An 18,073-nucleotide genomic window follows, 5' to 3' on the forward strand; every position below is an offset into this window, starting at 1 on the left:
TACTACTCGGAAGCAGTGGACGCCTGTGGTGCTGCCGCTGGAGGCGCTTCAGATGCATTCGCAGCGTTCGTATTGCGTCCGCGGCCGCCACGGCCGCCACGGCCACGGCGACCGTTGCGCGAGCGACCTCGGCTTTCTTCACTCTTTGGTGGGGCACGCGACTTTGTCCGAGAGCGCTCAAGGCGCTCGAGCGTAGGAACGACATTGGTATTCTTGATTGTCTGGCCCTGGTGACTCTCAAGAGCTTCCCTGGCCGTCTCCTCGCTCTGGAAAGTGACATGCACAAAGTTGCGCATCCGCGGCTCTTCCTTATCATGGCCGCGGCGATCGCGATCCGGGAAAAAGTGCACCTGTACAATGTTGCGCGCATGATCGCCAAAGAATGCGTGGATCTCTTGCTCGGTGACGGGGTGAACATCGCCCAGATGACCGAGGAAGAGTGTGGCTGCCGCCGAGGCATTCGGCGGCGACGCACGACCCGGCGGTGGTGCCGGTGCAGGCAGTGATACTTTAACAGATGGCGTCGAACCGCGGCGGCGGCGCGACATGAATCCCAGGTCCTGGCTGCGAAGTTCAGACGAGATGCGTCCCTGTGACACGTTCAGGACAAGGGAGCCAAAATGCGCATCGGGCAGGTTCCAATGCCACATATTTTTAAATGCATCGTCCTTAGACGAAGGCGCTGAAGAGGCCAGTGTCGATGGCACATGCAGCGCTACATGCAGTGCATGAGTCAACAGTGCACGCTGCGAAGGCTCAATAGCCGCTTCAACTTGCGTGCGCACAGCATGCCATATGTCCTGGAGCCGATCCTTCGACTGAGCCATTTTGGTGCGGTACATCTCGAGCGATCCGTACACGCCCGCATCATTGTAGCTCATAGCATGCCGCAAATGCAGACTGCCACTGATAGTAAAATCGGCATGCACAGCGTGAGCCAGCTGGTCAATCAGCACGTCACGGCCTGGCGCACCGTACGAAACAAGGATTCGCACCTCAGCTGGGTCATACACGTGCTGTGCACTCTCAAACAGCTCACCCAGCTGGAGCATGGTTGTCCACATTGTGCCATGTCCACCGGCCATGGTCCCAGGCGCCGATCCGTGATCGAATAGCTTGTGGGGCACAATAGCACCTCCCAAACCCAGAAGACGAAGCCGCAACGAGCCAACGTCGATGGCATGCGTCGTACTTTCATCCATCAAATGCAGATTCGGCACTTGATATTCGCCGCTCCGAACGCGTTCTACGATATGCACGTCCTCACATGCACCGTACACGGTAAATACAGGGACTTTGAGCGAGATCTGTCCTGAGAGCAGCTGTGGAAACTCCGACAGAACAGCCTCGCGGCGGTGGTCAGCCAGCATCTGTCGCAGCGTCGTGGGCACTGGGCCATTCGTCAGTGGCGGATGTGTGTCGCGTGCATCGCTGCTATCGAGTAGAACCGAGCGCAGCTTCGTAGAGAGCAGTGGCGAATGTTGCACCACATGACGGAGCGTGCGGTCACCCATACGCTCGATACTATCCTGTGTGTAGAAACCAAAATCACCAGTGTGAAGAATCACAGATGCGCGCGTCTCTGCCGCAATTTCGTTGAGACGCTGTACATGGCCTCGAATATCTGACACACACACAATGCGGCCACCTGGTCCGTGAATCACATGCACATTAGGTGGAAGGGTCTCGCCCACATGTTTACGACGCGCGTCGCCACTCGACGCAGCTGACTCGCTGCCATTCACGTATGGCGAGGAATCACCTGCTACTGAGAGCGGCGCTGAATCTACGCCGTGGATCTCAGCATGTAGGGGAAATTTGGGGCCTGCATCGTACATGCGGGCAGATTGATGAGGACTTCCTGCCTCCATAGCAGGACAACAGGAACAATGGTCGTGCACGAGAACCGATTCTGACAGAGCGACGACAGCGTGAAAACTTCGGCCGTGAGGAGTCACGTGCATCACAAAAGAACGATGGACGCTCCCAACCTTGGTAGCTCGCCACGATGGGGAAGAAAAAGGGCAGCAGGCGTGACGAAGACGACCCCTTCGCGGATTTAGGCGAGGATGTCTCGCAAAACAATGAAAAAGCTGCTCAAGAATCAGAAATCCCAGCCGAAAAGGAGGAAGAGCCAGCTGTAGAGCCACAGACTGGCGCTCCTAATGATCATCAGGATCCCAGCAAAGAGGCTGAGGCACCCGTCGAAGTGCCCAGGATCCTGACAAAGAAGGAAAAAGAGCGGCTCAAAAAGGAGCGCGAAAAGGAAAAGAAAAAGGCACAGGCTGCACAGAAGAAGGCTGTTCAACAAAAGCAGGCACCGGCCGAGCAGGAAGACACAAAAGAAGCCACGGCGACAGAGGAATCAAATATGCCCGCCACGGAAGAGCAGGATGAGGAGGAGGAAGGTGATGGTGCTGAAGCTCCGACTTCCGCTGCTGATAAGAAAAAGAAGAAGAAGAAGAAGAAAGCTGCGGAGCCTGCACCTGCGCCACGTAAAGCGCCCAATGCGGCTATTGCTGCTTTACAGGCTCGTCTTGCTGCACAGAAAAAGGCGGAAGAAGAAGAGCGCGCCAGAGAGGAAGAGCGACTTCGTCTTATAGAAGAAGAAGAACGCAAGGAGCGCGAGGAGGAAGAACGGAAAGAAGCCGAGCGTATTCGGCGCAAGGAGAAAGAGAAAGCGAAGCGTGAGCAACTGCGTAAAGAAGGCAAGCTCTTGACGCCCAAGCAAAAGGCTGAACTCAAGATCGCTGAGGCGCGCAAGGCTGCCCTTCTTGCTAGCGGAAACATTTCGATCGCTGCGAAGCAAGGCACTGACTCTGAAAAGCCTCGTCGACCAACGCATGACAAGAAGAAGAAACCTCAAAAGAAAGAGCCTGAGCCCGAGACCGCCAAAGAACCCGCCGTGGAACCCGCAGAAGAAGCAGCAAAGGAAGCAGAGGTGGATAAGGTTCAGCCCGAGTCAAATGATGACGACGCCGTCAAGGACGACTGGGATGCGGAATCAGATAACGTTAAGGATGATTGGGAGGAGGAGAGTGAAGAAGAGCCAGAGCCCTCAAAAGAGCCAGCCAATGAGCCCGCCGAGCAGCCTTCGAAGGAACCTGCGAAAGAGCCGGTCGGGAAAGCCCCTACGAAGACGGCTTCTGAGGCCCATGAAAGCAGTGACAGCGATGAAGATGGCAGTGATGACGACGAGGACATGTCGACGGCACAGCGTATGGCACTGGACCGTCGTCATACTGCCGAACAGCGCCGTAAGGAGCGCACAGAAAAGGCCTTGGCTGAACGCAGTGCGGACAATCTTCGCAGTCCTATCTGCTGTATTTTAGGTCACGTCGACACAGGCAAAACCAAACTGCTGGACAAGGTGCGCCAAACGAGTGTACAGGAGGGCGAAGCTGGCGGTATTACGCAGCAGATCGGTGCTACCTACTTCCCTGTGGAAGCGCTGCGTGAAAAGACCATGGTGCTGAACAAGGGCAACTTTGACTTCAAAGTACCAGGTCTGTTAATCATTGATACGCCAGGACACGAGTCGTTCACGAATTTGCGTTCGCGTGGTAGCTCTCTGTGTAATATTGCGATTCTTGTCGTGGATATTATGCACGGTCTCGAGGCGCAGACGCTAGAGAGTATCCGTCTGCTCCGTGACCGCAAGACTCCCTTCATCGTCGCCCTGAATAAGGTCGATCGTTTGTATGACTGGAAGCCGACGCCCAACAATGCATTCCAGGACTCGCTGGCCCAACAGCCAGTGCACACACAAAAAGAGTTTGAGGAGCGTGCTTCCAAGGTCATGCTGGCATTTGCTGAGCAGGGCCTGAATGCTGAATTGTACTACAAGAACAAGAGCATGGGTCGTTACGTCTCGCTCGTGCCGACGTCGGCCCTGTCGGGTGAGGGTGTACCTGACATGCTGCAACTGCTCGTCTCGCTCACACAGACACGTATGAGCCAGAGTCTTATGTACCTTTCGGAACTCGAGTGTACCGTGCTCGAAGTCAAGGTTGTTGAAGGTCTTGGTACGACAATCGATGTGGTCCTATCGAATGGTGTGCTCCGTGAGAGCGATAAAATTGTTGTATGTGGTCTAAATGGCCCGATTGTAACACAAGTGCGCGCCCTACTCACGCCGCAACCACTCAAAGAACTGCGTGTGCGTAGTTCGTACGTGCATCACAAGGAGGTGAGGGCCTCGTTGGGTGTCAAGATTGCTGCGCCCGATCTTGACAAAGCTGTGGCTGGCTCGCGTCTACTCGTGTGTACCAATGATGATGAAGAGGAATTGCTTCGTGAAGAGGTGATGAGCGATCTTACAACGCTGCTTAATTCGGTTGACAAGAGCGGGAAGGGTGTGTGTGTGCAGGCATCGACACTGGGCTCGCTCGAGGCGTTGCTAGAATTCCTGCGCGTGAGTAAGATTCCTGTGAGTGGTATCAATATAGGCCCCGTTTACAAGCGCGATGTAATGCGGTGTGCCACGATGCTCGAAAAGGCGCGCGAATTGGCCTGTATTTTGTGTTTCGATGTGTCGGTGGACAAGGAAGCAGAACGATTAGCTGAAGAGCTCGGCGTCAAGCTGTTCACGGCCGATATTATTTACCACCTATTTGACCGCTTTATGGCATACAGAGCGGAAATTATGGAGAACAAGAAGCGTGATGCTGCTGGCACGGCTGTGTGGCCATGTCGTCTGCGCACGATTGCTGCATTCGCCAAGCGTGATCCTATTATTCTTGGCTGCGACATTATCGACGGCTCGTTGCGTATCGGCACGCCGTTGTGTGTGGTCAAGGTTGATTCAGCAACGCGCAAAAAAGAGGTCATTCCGATTGGACGCGTCACATCTCTCGAAATCAATCATAAGAGTCGTGATGTCGTGCTGAAGAAGGACGTGGGTGCCGGTGTGGCCGTGCGTATTGAGCCCAACCTGAATGATGCGCCCAAAATGTTTGGCCGCCATCTCGACGAAAGCGACGAGATCTACTCCCAAATTAGTCGTGCCTCTATCGATGCACTCAAGGACCACTTCTGGGAAGGCGTGACCATCGAAGAGAAGCGGCTCATCAAGCACCTCAAAGGCCTGCTTGACATTCCGTAGCGCTCCTTCATAGGCTCAATTCCGGAAGAGAGGTCCATGTCGGTGTATGTTTAGTCAGATGATAAGAGTCATTCGCATGGATGCGCAGAAGCGAAAGAACGGCCCCATGAGAAAAACGCAGCTCCACTGTCTTTTTTTACAGCCAGCGTTTGCGTTCCTGTGTGATGATCAGTCTTGTCCAGCGTGCCTCAAAGCAGTGCCTAGTGCACACTGCTCGAGGCTCGCTGCGACGAGTATGCCCTACCACAAACATGGTACTGACCTGCCGGTGGGCGCACAATTCTGTGCCATTCTATTCACCGGCATCGACGAAGCAGACGGCCGCTCAGGCCGTGGATACGACGGGTCTTGATCGCTGGCGCCGTTTTCTCCCAGAAAATCCGAAAGCTGATGTGCGCAAGGTGCTCCTGGTCGGCTCAGGAGGCCTAAGCATCGGCCAAGCCGGTGAATTTGACTACAGTGGGTCTCAGGCCATCAAGGCCCTTCGCGAGAGCGGAATTGAGACTATTTTGATCAATCCAAACATTGCTACCATTCAAACGAGTCAGGAACTTGCATCAAGGATTTACTTTCTTCCCGTATCTCCTGATTACGTGGCGTACGTGCTGGAGCGCGAGCGTCCGGATGGTATTTTCCTCAATTTTGGCGGCCAAAGCGCGCTAAACGTAGGAGTCAAGCTGGACGAAATGGGTGTGCTGGAGCGTCTCGGTATCCAGGTACTCGGCTCGCAACCAGATGTCTTGCGAATGTGCGAAGACCGTGATTTGTTTGTCCAGGCGCTTGACGAGATCCAGATTCCTGTCGCCCGTAGTGAGGCTGTTTCGACTGTCAAGGAGGCACTTGATGCTGCTAAAAACATTGGGTACCCCGTTATCGTGCGTGCAGCGTATGCACTCGGTGGTCTTGGCTCTGGATTTGCTGACAGTGAAGAAGAATTGCGTGATCTCAGCGCTCGCTCACTGAGTCTTTCGCCTCAAATCCTAGTGGAAAAGAGTCTACGTGGCTGGAAGGAGAGCGAATACGAAGTGCTGCGGGACCAGCAGGACAATGCTCTGATCTGCTGTAACATGGAAAACTTTGATCCGCTCGGAATCCACACCGGCGACTCCATCGTCGTGGCACCAAGTCAGACGTTATCTGACGACAACTACCATATGCTGCGTAGCGCTGCACTCAAGGTTATCCGGCATCTTGGTATTGTGGGCGAATGTAACATTCAGTATGCCCTGAGCCCAGACAGTCGTGAGTATCGTGTGATTGAAGTCAACCCCCGTCTGTCCCGCTCATCTGCGCTCGCGTCCAAAGCGACAGGGTACCCATTGGCCTACACTGCTGCGAAGCTGGGTCTGGGCTACACACTGCCGGAGCTTCCAAATGCCGTAACCAAGACAACAACGGCATGCTTTGAGCCATCGTTGGACTATATCGTGACCAAGATGCCTAAATGGGACCTGTCCAAGTTTCAGCATGTGAAGCGTGATATCGGTTCGAGTATGAAGTCGGTCGGTGAAGTCATGGCTATCGGCCGCACATTTGAAGAGTCATTACAAAAAGCTGTTCGTCAAATTGCTCCAAATTATGCGGGCTTCGACGCGTACGTCTGTCCTGATGATCTCGACGAGGCACTTCGTGTTCCAACCGACACGCGGCTGTTTTCCATTGCCTACGCCATGCTTGTAAAGAACTACGACGTTGAGCGGATTCATGAGCTGACTAAAATTGACCGCTGGTTCCTCTTCAAGCTCGACAACATCGTGCAAACCCATCGCCATCTGGAAGATCGCGGCTCGCTACAAAACGTCGATCACGAGCTTATGCGCACAGCTAAGCAACGTGGTTTTTCAGACGTGCAAATTGCTCGTCTCGTAAACAGCACCGAGGCAGAGGTACGTGCTGCACGCAAGGCCATGCACATTACGCCATTTGTCAAACGGATTGATACAGTGGCGGCAGAGTATCCTGCGCAAACCAATTACTTGTACACAACCTATAATGCAAGCACCCATGATGTTGAATTTGACGAGAATGGTACGATGGTGCTGGGCTCTGGTGTATACCGCATTGGCTCTTCCGTCGAGTTTGATTGGTGTGCAGTGACATGTGTCCGCCGACTCAAGAAGCTCAAGCACAACACAATTATGATCAATTACAACCCCGAGACGGTGTCTACAGATTATGACGAGGCGAATCGCCTGTACTTTGAAGAGCTTGGTTTCGAACGAGTCATGGACATTTATGAACTAGAGGGTGCCTCAGGCGTTGTTGTCTCTGTCGGTGGACAACTGCCGCAAAACATTGCCCTCCGCCTCAAGCAGTCGAATGTTCAGGTATTGGGCACGGATCCCGCCAAAATTGATTCAGCAGAGGACCGCCACAAGTTTTCACAAATTCTCGATTCGATTGGCGTTGATCAGCCAGCCTGGGTCGAGGTCACGGACGTTGAGAAAGCTAAGAAGTTCGCTAGGGACGTGTCGTATCCCGTGCTGGTTCGCCCCAGCTATGTGCTGTCAGGTGCTGCGATGAATGTTATCTGGGATGAAAGTACACTTGAACACAATCTAACAGCAGCTGCCCAGGTCAATACAGATTATCCTGTTGTGCTCACCAAATTCATACCCAATGCACAAGAAATTGATGTCGACGCTGTTGCTCATAACGGCAGACTTCTTGTCCATGCTGTGTCCCAGCATGTAGAGAATGCTGGTGTGCACTCTGGCGATGCAACTCTGGTGCTGCCACCCTTCTCGATTCCTCAGCACGATATGGAACGCATCAAAGAGATTTCTGAGCGTGTAGCAAAGGCTTTCGATATCAGCGGACCTTATAATATGCAAATCATCCGTAAGGTGGATCCCTCAACGGATGAGTCGGAACTCAAGGTAATTGAATGCAACCTGCGTGCCAGTCGCTCTTTCCCATTCGTAAGCAAGGTCTTGGGTGTCAATTTTATTGACGTGGCAACAAACGCCATTGTCGGCGAGAATGTGCCAGAGCCCGTGGACCTTATGGCTAAGACGTACAACCACGTCGCTATCAAGGTGCCTCAGTTCTCATGGACGCGTCTTGCTGGCGCAGACCCATTCTTGGGCGTCGAGATGGCTAGCACAGGTGAAGTCGCATCATTCGGTGCTGATCTCCACGAGGCTTACTGGGCCTCGATTGCTTCAACAACAGGTTTTCGCGTTCCGCAGCCCCACAAAGGTGTGCTCTTAGGGGGAAACATTGATACGCCTGAATTCAAGACTATTGCTACTAAGCTGTACAACCTTGGCTTTAAGCTCTTCTGTTCCAACCCAGATGTGGAGACGTTCCTAAACAGCATCCCTCACGTCGCAGCCAAGCGTATCTGGTTCCCCCTTAAGGACAAGCGCAAGCTGCGCGAAGTGTTTGATGATTATGAAATTCAGTTTGTCATCAATTTAGCCAAATACCGCGCCCCGAACACAACCAACGAAGACTATGTGGCTCGCCGTAATGCAGTTGATTTCGGGCTACCATTGCTCAATGAACCTAAGACAGCGCTTTTGTTTGTCGAAACACTCGAGCGCAAAATGCCTAAAGGATGCCTTCTGCCGTACGAAGAAGGAAACATTCCATCTGAAGTTAAAGCTTGGAATGAGTTTATATCGCCTGAATAGATGGAGGTAACTACCAAAAGCACGCCTATGTCACTGCTTCGTAGGAATGCAGGTCGACAAGTACCTGTCCATGCACTAAAACTTGAAAAAAAAGGTTTGCAATGGAGAATATGGGAATTGAACCCATGACCTCATGCACTCAGGCTTGCTAAGCAAGCGCTCTACCACTGAGCTAATTCCCCTAAGCAATTGGAGAATATGGGAATTGAACCCATGACCTCATGCAATCAGGCTTGCTAAGCAAGCGCTCTACCACTGAGCTAATTCCCCGTTGGCTAAGTAGCGCAGCAAATTTGCGAATTTACATTCGCGGAGGACGTGTCCGCTCAATGTCATCTTTGGCGGTCAGTCAGTCTTTCCCAGGCACACGTACCCAAAATGTCATAAAAACACCATTCGACAGCATCTGCCGCCCAGTAATGGTCACAATGCTCAGCACCCGGTATTATCATTTCTCGAATAAGCCGGACATGAGGCTCGTAATTGTTAAAATGCTTCAGGACTGGTCCGGAGAGTACAAGGTGGTCAGAACCCCCGCCATAGAGCGACAACGGCGGAAAGTTCTCATCATACCATTGCAACATAGGATCTAATATGTGGCCTCGTGTAGTAAAGCCACCCTTTCCAGCCCACCAAAACATGACACGAGAAGATACGGGCTGTGGTGTGAACCGGAACATTTTTGGCTTGCGACGCTGCAGCCAATGGGTATCATTCCATTCAAATAGATACGCGAACATTTGATATCCTAGCGCCGCATACGGCGTGGCTGGTGTCCAGTCGTAAGAGAATTTCATTAAGGGTGTAAAGTCCAACGTGCCAAAGAGGAATTTCCATGTCTTATTATCTAGTAGGCGCAGCTTGTTGAGGGGAAAGCGCTTGGCAAGCGGACCACAGATGAGAGCTGGTGCGAGTGCACAAAAGTAAGAGAGCTTATTTCCAAGCTCAGGGTAGTGCCATTTTGAGAGAGCCAAAAAGGCAATGGCATTGCCTTGCGAATGACCAATGTATGCGATCTTATCGTAACCCGTTTGATGTCGAACATAGTCAATGAGTGCAGGGATATCGTACAAGGCAAGGTCTTCAACGTCGTGGTCCCAAAACGCAGGGCTATACCGGCTGTAGTACCGGTGTCCCATATCAAATATACCACGATTGTTGCCCAAGTACACATCGTACCCTCTTTGTGCGAACCAGAACGCAATACTACGTTCTTCTGATGTAATAAATGACCCAGATGACTGGAAAAGGCCGTGAACAATAAGAATAGGAAAGCCACGACCAATTTTGCTGAGCTCGTCGTCTTGTTTAAGGCATACGACGTGATGAACACGCAAGAAGTATCCATCTTTCGTTTCAACTTGTTCGTCAATAATATCAAAGCCACAGTTCCGCGCATAGTATTGTGGGCTCTTAACTAAAGCCTCGTGTTTCCAGCGTTTTGGATCATCCCAGCTTGGACAAGGTCGAGGTGGGCGAGAAAATGAACGTGGTACATAAGTAACGAGACGTGACAGAAGACCAATACAAACCACCAATATTAGCAAGGCGGATGATATACACACAGCTAATGCCTGTGATACAAGGAATTGGATGGTGACGCCGGCGAATGCATCGGTGCTTTTGTCAGTTGGTTCTTTTGTTGTGGAAAATGTGTTTTCGCCCCTATCATGTTTAGCCATCTCATCAGCACAATTAGCTGGCACCTGGCGATGGCTTAGCTTGGTTTGGTGATGTGTGTCATACATTGAAAAATGTCCACCTAGCTCGGTGACTGATGGTGTGGGGGACACACGTAACCAAATGCGCGGTGACTTAAAATTGTCCGATTATGCGCACGCTCAATGGCATAAGCAGCCGCCCCGAACCTCATCAACATTAGCCACCTGCATTTTTCCAAAAGATACTAACTATAAAACGGCTATGCACATACACTACTAATTACGCTTCTTGGAGTATGCCGCTGTGCGCGAGATCGTTCCCAGTCTATCGGGCGCCTCTGTTGTACTGATCATATGCACAGCAATGATGGTACAGAAGAGCAGGAAAGCCACAACACCAATCGATAGGACTGTAGATGGGGAAAAGAGCTAAATGTGAGAAAGGGGAACACGTACTTGGTTGCGCCTGAGGAAGGAACCTTTGGAAAAAGCCACGTTCCCGTTCAGAGGTACAGCACGTTTGGTCTTGGGCTGCTGTGACGTGTGCGACACAACGACGGCATTGTTCGGGTATTTCGAGTCGATGTGTTCAATATGCGTCATAATGTCAGAGTCTGATGTAAGTTCGCTCGCACATTCCTAGGACAACGTACCATGTCCGTCCACGCTTGGGAAACGGATCGGGAAGATACGGTCTTTAAGCGTGCTTGTTGAATCACAGAGAGCAGTCAATGCGCTCTCAAGTTCATCATAGAATGAAAATACAGACTGGTCCACAGACGATAGCACAAGTTGCGAAGGCGCCACCAACATGCGCTTCCTGAGCGGGGAGGTGAGTTGCAGCGGAGCAAAACTTTCATGATCCAGCGAGTCTACTTCAACATGCACAAGCGCATCAAGATCACAAAGAGCCGGCTTGCCATCCATGCGGCGCTGAAGTGTAAGGCGCTCAACAGCATCCTTTGCCGACAAGTAAGGACCACGGGTATGGAGTTTGTCCGCCGGCTGAGCGTCCAGCATGTTATTAGTGGAGCCAGGAGCCAAGAATGCCACTACTGGTGCATCCTTGGTGCAGAAAGCTAAAGGAAAACAAAGAAGCGCTAGCACAAGAGGCAGCGACCAAGAAAGTCCACGACGCATGCTGTATCAAAAGGGGCAACACATCTTCACCGCATGGCACGGTGCGCCACGGGCAACATGCACTCATGACTAAATACCCACGTGTCACGCATGGGGCACAAAAGGTGCTGTCTGAGCGCATAAATGTGGCCGTTCGCTGCGTGGCAGTTTTCATAGACTAAGGTCAAGACCATGTCGGCTCTGCGTATTGCTACGCGCGTAAATGCTCTGCTTCGTGCCCCTTTGACTGCAAGGAGCACATTAATCAAGGCGCCTGTTTCTATGTCTCTGCGCGTGCCAAATGCGCAACGTGCCTTCACCTTATCCGTGCGCCGCCTTGGTCAAGGCGAGACCGACAATGACCTCCGTGCTGGCCTCCAGCAGGAAATCTCGTATGAGCGTGAGGCAGCTGAGGCAGCTGGTGGTCCTGATGTTGATCCGGAATGGCTTACTCAATTTCGTTCGGAGGGCGTTTGGAACGTCGAAGACAAGCCTGGCTCGGACGAAATTGCCCTAACTCGCAGTTTTGGCAACGAACAGATCCGGGTGCTCTTCAGCGTTGGTGAAATTGACACAGCCGAACCCACAGAAGAGCTTGATGAAGATGAGACAGACCAAATGGCATCCGGTACCGAGGATGAGTTTGAGGGTAGTTTCCCTGTGCGTTGTGCCATCAACATTACCAAGACGAACCATGGTTCGCTAAACATCGACGCCCAAGCCCAGGACGGTCAGTTCCTGATCGAGAATATCACCTTCTATCGTGATGATGCGCTGGCTACGGAACTTACGGCAGAGGCAGACTGGGCTCGCCGTGGCCTTTACATCGGTCCTCAATTCGAGACGCTGGATGAGAACCTACAGGCCCAATTTGAGAGCTACCTTGCGGAGCGCGGTATCGCCACTAACTTGGCACTCTTCATTCCTAATTATGCAGAATACAAGGAGCAGCGCGAGTACTGCAACTGGCTCGAGAACGTCAAGACGTTTGTAGAAGCCTGAGTATCGAACGTTCATAGTGCACGATGATCAACAGGCATATTTATACAATTTTTCGGTTCGATCGTACACTTGAAAACAAGCGGAAAATGAAGCGGCGGACACGAGGGATGAGGAATAGAACTGCCACCAGCAGTATTAATAGTAAGAAGGGACTCACATTCTCCGTGGACGACGCACCAGCCTCCATTGTGCGTGCCAGCAAAGAGTCTTTAGTGCCGCCCTCGACGCGGCCTTGATCCACGTCCTCCAACCAGTTCAAGATTTTCTCCGGATTCATCCAGCGAGTGATAGAAGGGTACATGTACACTTGACCGTCCAAGTCACTCAAGACGTACAGCGACGGTGCGCTCTTGACACTGATATCAAATACTTCCTTGAGCAGATCACCATCACGGTTCATGTCGTAAAAAAGGAATGAATACGACTTATGGGCAAGATTCGGGGATGAGCGCCATTTCTGGGACAGCTTTCGCATCTGCTCCACTTGCTTGTCAAACATATTAGATTTGCTGTTTAAAGCGACCACAACGACACCTGGCAGCTGGTGCAAGCTTTCTCCGGCCGTCAACTGCATAACTTGCTGCACGGGTGGCTTGCTTTGGTTGTCGATCCACTCCGTAATCTTGTCGACCGCCTGCTGATGCGGCATGCCTGCTGCATTGACAAGAGGTAGCACGGCCGAAGGGCGGTGGATATTTTCGTTGAATACGAGCAGTGCCTTGTTATGACCAAAGCGATGTAACAAAGCCGGGTCTTTGGTCGTCAAAAATTGTGTGTCAGAGTTGATACGCGACCGAACTTTCTGCACCAGCTGGCGCTCATCCTCGGAGCTTGGTCCCACAAACAGCACTGTCTGCTTCTTCTTCTTCACTACCGTGTACCACATTGAAGCCGTGACCTCGTGAATTGCGTCCAAGACATTCATGACGCGAAGCCAAGCAAGGAACTGATCCTTTTCGCGTCCAAACTGGTCATCATCGGGATATGTCGTGTACTCGCCATTGAAAGCCAGCTTTACGTGAGGAAAGCCTTCTACTCCAAATTCTTGGCACACATCGCTGTATTTATTGCAGTCGACCGCCAGCGGATTGACCTGTCCAACCATTTCACGAGCTGCATTCGCATAGTCGGCCTCCATGGCACGACAATGTGGGCACCACGGCGAATAGAATTTGATCAGAGAGGGACCCTGTCCCTCATCCTTTCCCAAAAAACGGTTTAAATCCTCTTGCGTCTCGATGGGCGCCTGTCCAAACTCAGTCAGCTCCTTCACGGGCTGTAGTTTGTTACTTGGTGCGCCACCAGGGGGCGTGAGGGAAGCCTTATCAGGGTGCAGGGCAGCATATCCTTCAAAAATGAACTCTTCCAGCTTTTTGATATCACGCGACGTTTTGGCAAACACCTTGTCCATGACCATCTTGCCGTTCTTGTACAGCTTGGCCATGGGGAAAGAGTCGACGTGCTGCTCTCTGCACAGCGCGGCTTCAGCTACGCAGTCTACACGCGCAAGCGTGTATGGATTTACTGGATCTTTCGACATATAATCCACACGTTCCACCAGCTTGTGCCATTGAGGTGCGAAGGCCCGACAATGTGGGCACCAAGGTGCATAATACTCAATGAGCCAAACACCTTTGTTGGTCAGTGAGAAATTTCCCTTTGTGAGCGAACGATCATCCCCAAATACGTCACTAACGGGGATAGCCGACGCACATAGCGTACATAGCAGCACAGCCACTGCCGTTAACGCGACACGCATCATGGTGGCCATTTATTCTGCCGCTTTCGCCACGTCCCTTGTTCTTTGGCTGTCACTTGTTCCTCATACGCAATTCGCTGCGCAAGGCTGTCACGTGGCCCATAAGGTGCAGGCTATGTGTGGTCCGTGACGCGACACAACCGCCTGCATTGTATCATGTTCCTGGCTGATGGACTCGTTGAAGAGTGCATTTGCTGATGTATCTGAGCGTCTTATGCTTGAGTCCCGTATACGAGATGGTGCTCGAAATATGCTGCAGATCCTTGATACGAACGATGCGAACGAAGCGTTGCGAAGCCAAGTCGAGCGAGAATTGGCCGTAGCAGAGGAGCACGTACAAAGTCTGCAGACGCGTCGTCAAAGCATTGAAATCACTCTGCATAATGTAGAAAATCCAGCTATCATTTCCACGTCGCGATTTCGTCGTCCTCGTGCGATTAGGGCCGTACACGGCCTGGAGGATCTCAACACTCATCACAATGTGACCTGCATGTCGCCCGATCCGTTCGTCTTACCTGAGAGCCAGACATTTCGCTTACCGTTATCGAATGAAACTGAGCTAAAAAAATCTATACGTGCAGTCGACATGTTGACACGTATCCTCAAGCATGATATGTCGACAACCACCGCGCTCTCACCCAACGAGCAAAGCCACATATTTCTTTTTCTATCGACACTCTACGCACAAATGCCTGAACTTCGATACGATTCTCATGTAAATACTTTGATGTTGTGCGCGTTGCATGGTATGTCTGAGGGAAAATCATCGACGGTACGTGCCTATGCTATCCGCCTGTTGCGGTACATCCAGAGCCCAGATCTGTTGCCCGCACTGGCTTCCTATACCAACGCATGTACTGTGTTCTTGTCTCGCGCACTCACACTGGAAGATAATTTTGCCTTCGAGCGCGAGCAGGCACTAAAGCTCGTGCGTGCATGGATTCAATATATGCGTCTTGGCAGTCATCATGTTCATGCTCTCCTCTCTGAAGGCATCGTGCGTGTACTGTCGTCCATTGCCTTGGAACCAGAAGATACTTTATACCATGCATCTGTTGAAACACTCGCTGAGCTCGTTGTCCTCGACACGCCACTCGTGTCTCGCTCATCAGCCATGGCGCCGCTGTGGCGCGCTATTTGCGAGTCACGCGCAACTGTGGCTGTCCCACTGGTCGACAACATGCTTGTATTATTAGATCGCCCATCTACACGGCGGCACATTAGTGCAGGCACAGATCTTGAGGCCGTCCTTGCCGACTTTACGACTGTTCCCGGTGCGCGCCGGACACCTGATCGACTCGAAACAACCCAGCAGGTGATATCTCATTTACTTCAGTCATGGCAAGGTCTCTTTTACTTGTGCATGCAAGACAAGGCTGCTTTAAAAGCTCTTGTTGCGTCATTGCATCTGGATGACGATGCAATCCGTTCACATGTCCTTGCCGCACTTCTTCCGGTCTTTCGCACTTCTGTTCCTCTTTCAAAGGTGCCTCATTTATATGTGTCATACATGTCTTTTGTGCTTGTCTTGCTTTTGGACGTAGGTTTGTGGGATGCGTTGTTGTTTATCTTACAACATGCGCCCGTGCACCACGAACAAGCCCGCGCCTTGCTAGCTCGTGCTTTGCAGCTTTCACGCGATGTCTTGCCCAAAGATCATGCGACACTTAATGCTTTCCCAGAACTCGTGCACCGAATATGTCTTCGCGACAAGGATCCGGCATGCGTGGTTGGTGCCTCGCATGCACTGGGAGCCATTGATGCGTGCGAAAGGACGCTAATGAAAGTTCCATCTGTGCCACCAGCGCCACCCTTTCCTGAGGTGCCCGTTGACGATGTGCTTTTCCGCACTTTGTTGCGTGACTCCATGGTCACTTCGGTGCGCGAGTACACGTCGTGGAACCAAAAGGTGATTTTAGATTTACTCGACGGCCCTCTTTGGGATCCACGCCGTTTCGACGAAGCGTTGGTTGGTTCCAAGTTTGTGCGACGCCTCCTAGCGTTTTATCGGCCGTCTCATGCACGATATTCTGCTTTAAAAAAGAGTGACGTGGCCCACCAATGGACTCACATCGGCGTCCGTTTGTGTCGTGTGCTATTGCATCATTCTGACGGACCTCGTGCAATCACAGAAGAGCGATTGCTTTCCGATTTGCGTGATGCATTCGAACAATCTGTACAGCACACAGACTCGCTCTTTTCATCTCCAAATATACAACACACTCAGGTCAATGGTTATTTTGATATACTAGCTGTGTTTTTCGCATGCACAACAGGTCAAGAGATGCTGATGCATTCGCGACTTTATACACCATGGTTTGCCCTCTGCCAAAATGAAGACGATGCATCTATTTATATCATGTGCCAGCTCTTATCGATTATGGATTTATCCAGCTCGTCAATGTCGCGGATCCTGTTGGAACGTGCTCTGACCGAAGCACCAGAGACTGTTCGTTTGGCTGCGACAAAACGGTTGACTGAAGCTCTCTGGTTAGACAATGAACCACAAGCTTGGGCAGTCTCACTTTTGCTCACTCAAATACTCGATCACCATGTATCCGTCCAGGAATTCGCCATTCACCAACTCGAGCAGGCGTGTAGAGACCCTGTCATGGCACAATGTGCTATGCAACAAGGTCCTCCTATTGAATTGCTTGCGCGCAACACTCTCTTTGCCCTCTTAGGTCTCGCTGAAGAGCGGGGATTGACCGCTATGCAGCACGCCGGTCTCTTGGGTCCCCTTGCTCAGGTGTGGTATGCCCGTGAACACATTGCCTATGTTGCCCGAGCCGAAGCTTCTTTGATCCAGCCGTCAGAACTACCGCCGCATTTGTACGGCCAGTTGGCACGCACACCTAAGGGCTGTGCTTATCTTGTTGAGCTCAATGTTCTTCCGGAATGGCATGACGTGCTTGTCTCTCACGCCTGTGAGGCCTACGACATATCGCTAGTAGCGCGCGTCAAGGCGGCATTATGGGCTTGCGGACATATTGGTGCATCGAATCACGGAGTGGATGTGCTAGCATCGCATGGACTCTTGAATGGTCTGTTTGGAGCGTCCCAATCACCGGTGGTGTCTGTGCGCGGCACACTCTTTTTCGTATGCAGTCTATTCACTCAATGTGAGCGTGGCCAAGAAGTACTTGCATCACATGGATGGACTTGCTCATCCACAGCGTGTCTGCCGCGCCACAGACGCACCTTTGTCACGCTTGGCGCTTCGAGCCCCGCAGCTTACCAGGACATGGGGTCGAGGCTCGTATCACCGCGTGATGAGCATGAAGCACATGCTGCTTATTTAATGGCCCAACTTGGTAACGGCGTCGTAGCCGGCAGTGCGCGACGTGCGCTCGTACGTTTCAGGAAGCAGTGTCCCTCTGTATTTCGACAAGTACCTCTTTTAGGCCGCGCCTTACACATGATGGACCATTATTCGTTCCGTTTAGCTGCTCGGCGGAATGTATGGTCTTTGCTGGATGAATGCACTCTGTCTCTCGATACAATCAAACTACTCCAGCAGTGGCGATCAGCCAATGTGGCCACCGCACCTGCCGTGCCACCTCGGCGATCCCACACTGCAAAGAATGTTTTGAATGATGAAAATACATATACAACACGTCTCTACCCTGTGCTTTCTATCGCCAACCTTCGTCGACAAGTAACGCAGGCTGAGGACCATGTCAAAGCACGCAACGAATCTCCAACAAAGCGCACCGATCATGCGCCTGTTGAACTAAGCAGCGCATCGCGCCATCAATGGCCCCGCAAGATGTATGGATTTGTATAGAGT

The 18,073-nt window shown here is 51.8% G+C and overlaps 8 protein-coding genes and 2 non-coding genes across 10 annotated transcripts; 4 read left to right on the plus strand and 6 right to left on the minus strand.

Annotated features, from left to right (window-relative positions):
- Positions 1-2: 2 nt before the first annotated feature.
- On the minus strand, positions 3-1,871 carry MRET_1504 (serine/threonine-protein phosphatase; the record flags this gene model as incomplete). The annotated part of the gene is made up of 1 exon (XM_027628131.1): positions 3-1,871. One exon carries the CDS (start codon positions 1,869-1,871, stop codon positions 3-5), a length of 1,869 nt encoding a protein of 622 aa, XP_027483596.1.
- Positions 1,872-2,008: 137 nt separating this feature from the next.
- MRET_1505 (translation initiation factor 5B) lies at positions 2,009-5,104 on the plus strand (the record flags this gene model as incomplete). Its single annotated transcript, XM_027628132.1, has 1 exon — positions 2,009-5,104. The coding sequence occupies one exon, from the start codon at positions 2,009-2,011 to the stop codon at positions 5,102-5,104; it is 3,096 nt and encodes a 1,031-aa protein (XP_027483595.1).
- Positions 5,105-5,268: 164 nt separating this feature from the next.
- MRET_1506 (carbamoyl-phosphate synthase large subunit) lies at positions 5,269-8,742 on the plus strand (the record flags this gene model as incomplete). Its single annotated transcript, XM_027628133.1, has 1 exon — positions 5,269-8,742. The coding sequence occupies one exon, from the start codon at positions 5,269-5,271 to the stop codon at positions 8,740-8,742; it is 3,474 nt and encodes a 1,157-aa protein (XP_027483594.1).
- Positions 8,743-8,843: 101 nt separating this feature from the next.
- On the minus strand, positions 8,844-8,924 carry MRET_t0022. The gene has a single exon. It is a non-coding gene; the product is annotated as a tRNA-Ala (tRNA).
- A 7-nt stretch (positions 8,925-8,931) lies between these two features.
- On the minus strand, positions 8,932-9,012 carry MRET_t0023. Its single transcript has one exon. It is a non-coding gene; the product is annotated as a tRNA-Ala (tRNA).
- A 31-nt stretch (positions 9,013-9,043) lies between these two features.
- Positions 9,044-10,490, minus strand: MRET_1507 (alpha/beta-hydrolase lipase; the record flags this gene model as incomplete). Its single annotated transcript, XM_027628134.1, has 2 exons — positions 9,044-9,078; positions 9,116-10,490. The coding sequence occupies 2 exons, from the start codon at positions 10,488-10,490 to the stop codon at positions 9,044-9,046; spliced, it is 1,410 nt and encodes a 469-aa protein (XP_027483593.1).
- A 189-nt stretch (positions 10,491-10,679) lies between these two features.
- MRET_1508 (uncharacterized protein) lies at positions 10,680-11,543 on the minus strand (the record flags this gene model as incomplete). Its single annotated transcript, XM_027628135.1, has 3 exons — positions 10,680-10,832; positions 10,860-11,017; positions 11,057-11,543. The coding sequence occupies 3 exons, from the start codon at positions 11,541-11,543 to the stop codon at positions 10,680-10,682; spliced, it is 798 nt and encodes a 265-aa protein (XP_027483602.1).
- Positions 11,544-11,714: 171 nt separating this feature from the next.
- Positions 11,715-12,524, plus strand: MRET_1509 (complement component 1 Q subcomponent-binding protein, mitochondrial; the record flags this gene model as incomplete). The annotated part of the gene is made up of 1 exon (XM_027628136.1): positions 11,715-12,524. The coding sequence occupies one exon, from the start codon at positions 11,715-11,717 to the stop codon at positions 12,522-12,524; it is 810 nt and encodes a 269-aa protein (XP_027483601.1).
- Positions 12,525-12,564: 40 nt separating this feature from the next.
- MRET_1510 (disulfide isomerase) lies at positions 12,565-14,286 on the minus strand (the record flags this gene model as incomplete). The annotated part of the gene is made up of 1 exon (XM_027628137.1): positions 12,565-14,286. The coding sequence occupies one exon, from the start codon at positions 14,284-14,286 to the stop codon at positions 12,565-12,567; it is 1,722 nt and encodes a 573-aa protein (XP_027483655.1).
- A 166-nt stretch (positions 14,287-14,452) lies between these two features.
- On the plus strand, positions 14,453-18,070 carry MRET_1511 (rapamycin-insensitive companion of mTOR; the record flags this gene model as incomplete). Its single annotated transcript, XM_027628138.1, has 1 exon — positions 14,453-18,070. One exon carries the CDS (start codon positions 14,453-14,455, stop codon positions 18,068-18,070), a length of 3,618 nt encoding a protein of 1,205 aa, XP_027483656.1.
- Positions 18,071-18,073: the final 3 nt, after the last annotated feature.

Source organism: Malassezia restricta, chromosome II (genome assembly GCF_003290485.1).
Source record: "Malassezia restricta chromosome II, complete sequence".
Classification (NCBI taxonomy): Eukaryota; Fungi; Basidiomycota; class Malasseziomycetes; order Malasseziales; family Malasseziaceae; genus Malassezia; species Malassezia restricta.